This window comes from Drosophila montana, unplaced genomic scaffold (assembly GCF_035044405.1).
Source record: "Drosophila montana isolate Dmon_TW-CO22-7 unplaced genomic scaffold, ASM3504440v1 contig_1624_1, whole genome shotgun sequence".
Classification (NCBI taxonomy): Eukaryota; Metazoa; Arthropoda; class Insecta; order Diptera; family Drosophilidae; genus Drosophila; species Drosophila montana.
In genome coordinates this window covers 5106331-5110083 of record NW_026996559.1, presented here as the reverse complement: position 1 = coordinate 5110083, position 3753 = coordinate 5106331, and the positions used below count along the sequence as shown (strand labels likewise).

At 37.9% G+C, this 3753-nt stretch overlaps 1 protein-coding gene across 2 annotated transcripts; it reads right to left on the bottom strand.

Moving 5' to 3' along the window:
* Positions 1-1762: 1762 nt before the first annotated feature.
* On the bottom strand, positions 1763-3498 carry LOC135440550 (uncharacterized). 2 transcript variants are annotated; one of them, XM_064699795.1, is made up of 4 exons: positions 3400-3498; positions 3016-3338; positions 1989-2945; positions 1763-1934 (listed from the first exon to the last, which is right to left on the bottom strand). In XM_064699795.1, the coding sequence occupies exons 1-4, from the start codon at positions 3420-3422 to the stop codon at positions 1831-1833; spliced, it is 1407 nt and encodes a 468-aa protein (XP_064555865.1). In that variant the 5' UTR covers positions 3423-3498; the 3' UTR covers positions 1763-1830. The 2 variants fall into 2 exon arrangements, with proteins under 2 accessions (XP_064555865.1, XP_064555864.1); XM_064699794.1 differs by having other exon boundaries at positions 1763-2945.
* Positions 3499-3753: the final 255 nt, after the last annotated feature.

Below are 3753 nucleotides of genomic sequence, written 5' to 3'. Positions count from 1 at the left end.
GGCTCCTTCAGTTCAGCATGCGCAGCGCATTTAACGTAAATCCACCGTTGAACAGCAGTTGATGGTAAATTATTTCAATAGCAGATAAGCCGCTTAATGTTCCCATTTAATTATTGGCAGTAAACATATTTAGAGACAAATAAGTACACGTGTGTGTGCGTGTCTGTAGCTCAAAAGGGTTCAGTGTTAATGAACAGCACACCCCCGCATCCCATTACACATCAGCAACATACGACTGACAATTAACAGTCAATAAGTTTAACTGGCCATAAAAAACAAATTGAGCCACAAGGATTATGCGCTTAAGCTGCACTTAGCCAATCGCTGAAGAGCCAGGAAAGCGATTCGAACATAGGTGAGACATGCGGATTACACGTTTGTTGTACTTAGCAGGGATTATTGGGGCACTGCAACTAAATATCATTAATAATTGTAGGAGATATAGCAAAAGATATAAATGTATCTGCAAGTGAGGCCACGTTCTTATCGCGCAGCTGTCAACATGTGCTTAACGTGAGATCCTCGGATTACTTACAGTCTTAAAATTAAGGGTACTGGAAATAATCATTATTAAATGTTGTACGCTATATAGCTTAAGATACAAATGTATCTACAAGTGATGCTTTATATTCTCCAAGGATAACTTACACACCTATACTTAGCAGATATAATTAGAGTACTGCAGCTAAATATTATTTAATCTTGTGCAATATATAGCTTAAGATACAAATGTATCTGCAAGTGAGGTCATTCACGCTCATTGCGCAGCTGCCGACAGGTACTCCAACATTAATGGAGATTCATGGATAATTTACATACTTATACGTAGCTCTTAATTTTTGGGCACTGCAAAAAAATATACATAGCTTAAGATACAAATGTATCTGCGAGTAAGGCCACATTGAGATCTCACACGTTTATCGCGCATGTGCTAATATTCCGCCAAAGATCTGAACAGTAGATACGAACTAATATCTCAATAGACTCTTACCGAGATGAAGCATAAGTATAAACAAGTTTTGCTTCAGCTGGCCGCTTGGCAATTGCGATTTCGTGGCAGCTCAAGCAAAAAGCGCCAGTCATTAAAAGTTGCAATAAGAAACTACTTGGAGTGCACTCTGGGTCGCCTCGCCTATTACTTGTCCTAATGGCGTGCAATTTAAGCTTGGCGCCACACTCACGTGTGCCACAGGGTCAGGTGGGGCACCAGCAACAACAGCAGCAGCAGCAGCAAGTAGTGGGGGCCATGTGGAGGAGGAGGGCGCGCGGTTGTTGCGCACTTAAATTAAACACCCGACAGCACTTTGGGCAATTCATTTCATTTTTGCAACATGGCAACAACATGAGGCTAGCAAACAACACGGAAAATCTTCAAATGCAACATCGTGACAGCACCACCACAACCTCCATCTTCACCTCCGTTCAGTTAGACAGAGAGCTGGTGGTGCCTAAAGAATGACCAAATGAAGTACTTTGAACGTTCTAGCTGTCTGACAGCAGATTCTAGAGATGTATTACCAAAAGTGCTGCTTTTGATATTTTTGTGGGTGTGGGGGTGTGTGCGTGTGTGTGTCCCTGTTGCCTCATTCAATCTGAAGAGAGAACTGGGATCTCGTAGAGTGTCTAAAATAACCCATCAAAAAAAAGTTATTGTGAACTGATTAGAAAAGAAAAAATTATTTTAATAGTTAATAAAAATAAGACAATACAAATAATGAAATATTTTTGGTAATTAGTCAATAAAAGTTGAATTGATTCCCATCCAGTTTCAACGATTCTGTTTTTATTTTTATAGTTCTGCTTTCATTTTATATATTACTTCTCAATATTTTATTCTGAGTAATTTAAGGTTGCAAGAGTTTTGGAGAGCACCTTATTATTTTTAATGTTTTCATTGATGCTTTTTGCTAACTCTTCAATTCTTTGCTTGGCTTCTAAATTATGTTTATTATCATTGGGGAATCGCCTTAGAGTTATTTTTATATTACCTGCAATGCCTTGATTTTGTTTTTCTATAACATTATTGTCGTTCTTTATATGATTTTGCGCACTTTGAGTTATCACAATTAGTTTATTTTCATAGAGGTATTCCTTTGGCTGTTGATTAACAATTGTTTTGATATTACCTGCTTGGCTCTCTTTAAGATAGCCGTTCTTCAAACCTGATGGATCCATTAGAGCCTTAAAATTTTGCTGCATATTTGGATTTTTCTTGATATTGCGTGACGTATCTTGAACTTGTTTTTCCCATTTTTGACTACACTCGTTCTTCACATTGTTATGCTCCAGAGTCTTTTCATTTGCTTTAATTTGATAGAAGTATCCTCTTGGCCGTTGAATTTGTTCTGTACCCCAATCTTGATTTTTCTTAAGATAGTCGTTCTTCATAATATTTTGATCTATTGGCTGTGTATTTAAAATCTTAACTTTACCTTGAGCTTGATTTTCTTTATGCGTTTGATTTGGAGTAGTTTTCACATTTTGTACCAAATCTTGAATTTGGGTTTTCTGAAGATAGTCATTCTCCATAATATTTTGATCCTTTAGAGGCATTACACTCTGTTTATCCTGCTGGGGTAGTCCCCTTGGTTGCACATTTGGGAATATTTTGACATTATTATTCTTTTGCTCTAGTAGAGTTTTCACATTTTGTTTAATCGGCTGGGAAAGGAGCGGCAGCTTTTGTTTTTCAATCGTTTTAACTTTAGGAGCGAGGCCTCGAACTTGTTTGGCTTTTGGATTCTTTATATCACTACTACTATTATTAGGCACAGTAAGTGTGTCCAACTCTTCCTTTCTAGGATTGATATTTTCCCTAAACTTTTTCGAAGCTTCCCCAGCAGAAGAGTGGTTGTTCTGTGGCGCATACTTCTTATTTTGAATTGTCACTGCCTTTAGAGGGGTCTGCTTTCTATTGTTATTATCGGGTTCAAATTGTGTTGGGCCTTTATAAGAGTCCGTTAATTACACCAGCATTATGTATGTATGAATCAGAGCTTTACAGCCTCAACTTACCCGATGGCTCAGTCATTGAGTGAGGATTTTCAAGATTAGTTACATTCTCATCCGGCTGGGAGTTTCTAAATTTGTTTAACTCTGCTGTGTATAAGCCGTGATCCGATATGACGGTCAGCAGGGTATTCCTCTTTTCAATAAAGTACTTCTTATAGTACGGCGGCACAATTTCATGCGGCTTGGGTATATATTTATGGCCATCGCTGATGCCAAAGACGCGAAATGGCGCCAGCGTTACGGTAGATGGGGAATCGCGCCAGTTTCTTAGCACTATAGTGCGTCTCCTCAGCGTTGTGTACGGATAATGACATTTCACTTCGGGACTGAAAGCATTTATTTATTATACTTATAGTTGCATCGAATATGTTTAAGCTTTTTGCTCACGATTCTGCACGGCTTTGCGCCATTTTTAGATTTTTTCAATTGATGCTCTTTTTCTGAATAAAATTTCACTATCTACACTGTAGAAGTTCTTTTTATGTACAAACACTAGACAACACTGGAGAATGGCAGTCGCTGCTTTTGTAATCAAAATAATAATTAACGACTAGAGATGAGCAGTGACCCAGTGACTAGGCAAGCGATTGTTATAGGTCACAGTGAGTGATCACGCATTTTTATTGAAATGAAGACGACTTTTTTATGATTAAGTCAGAGTTTCGTTTATCACGAATACATTTTAATGTATAGCACTCGTTGGTGTTCTGTGAAAAATGAATTATTAAAAGTTAGAGATGA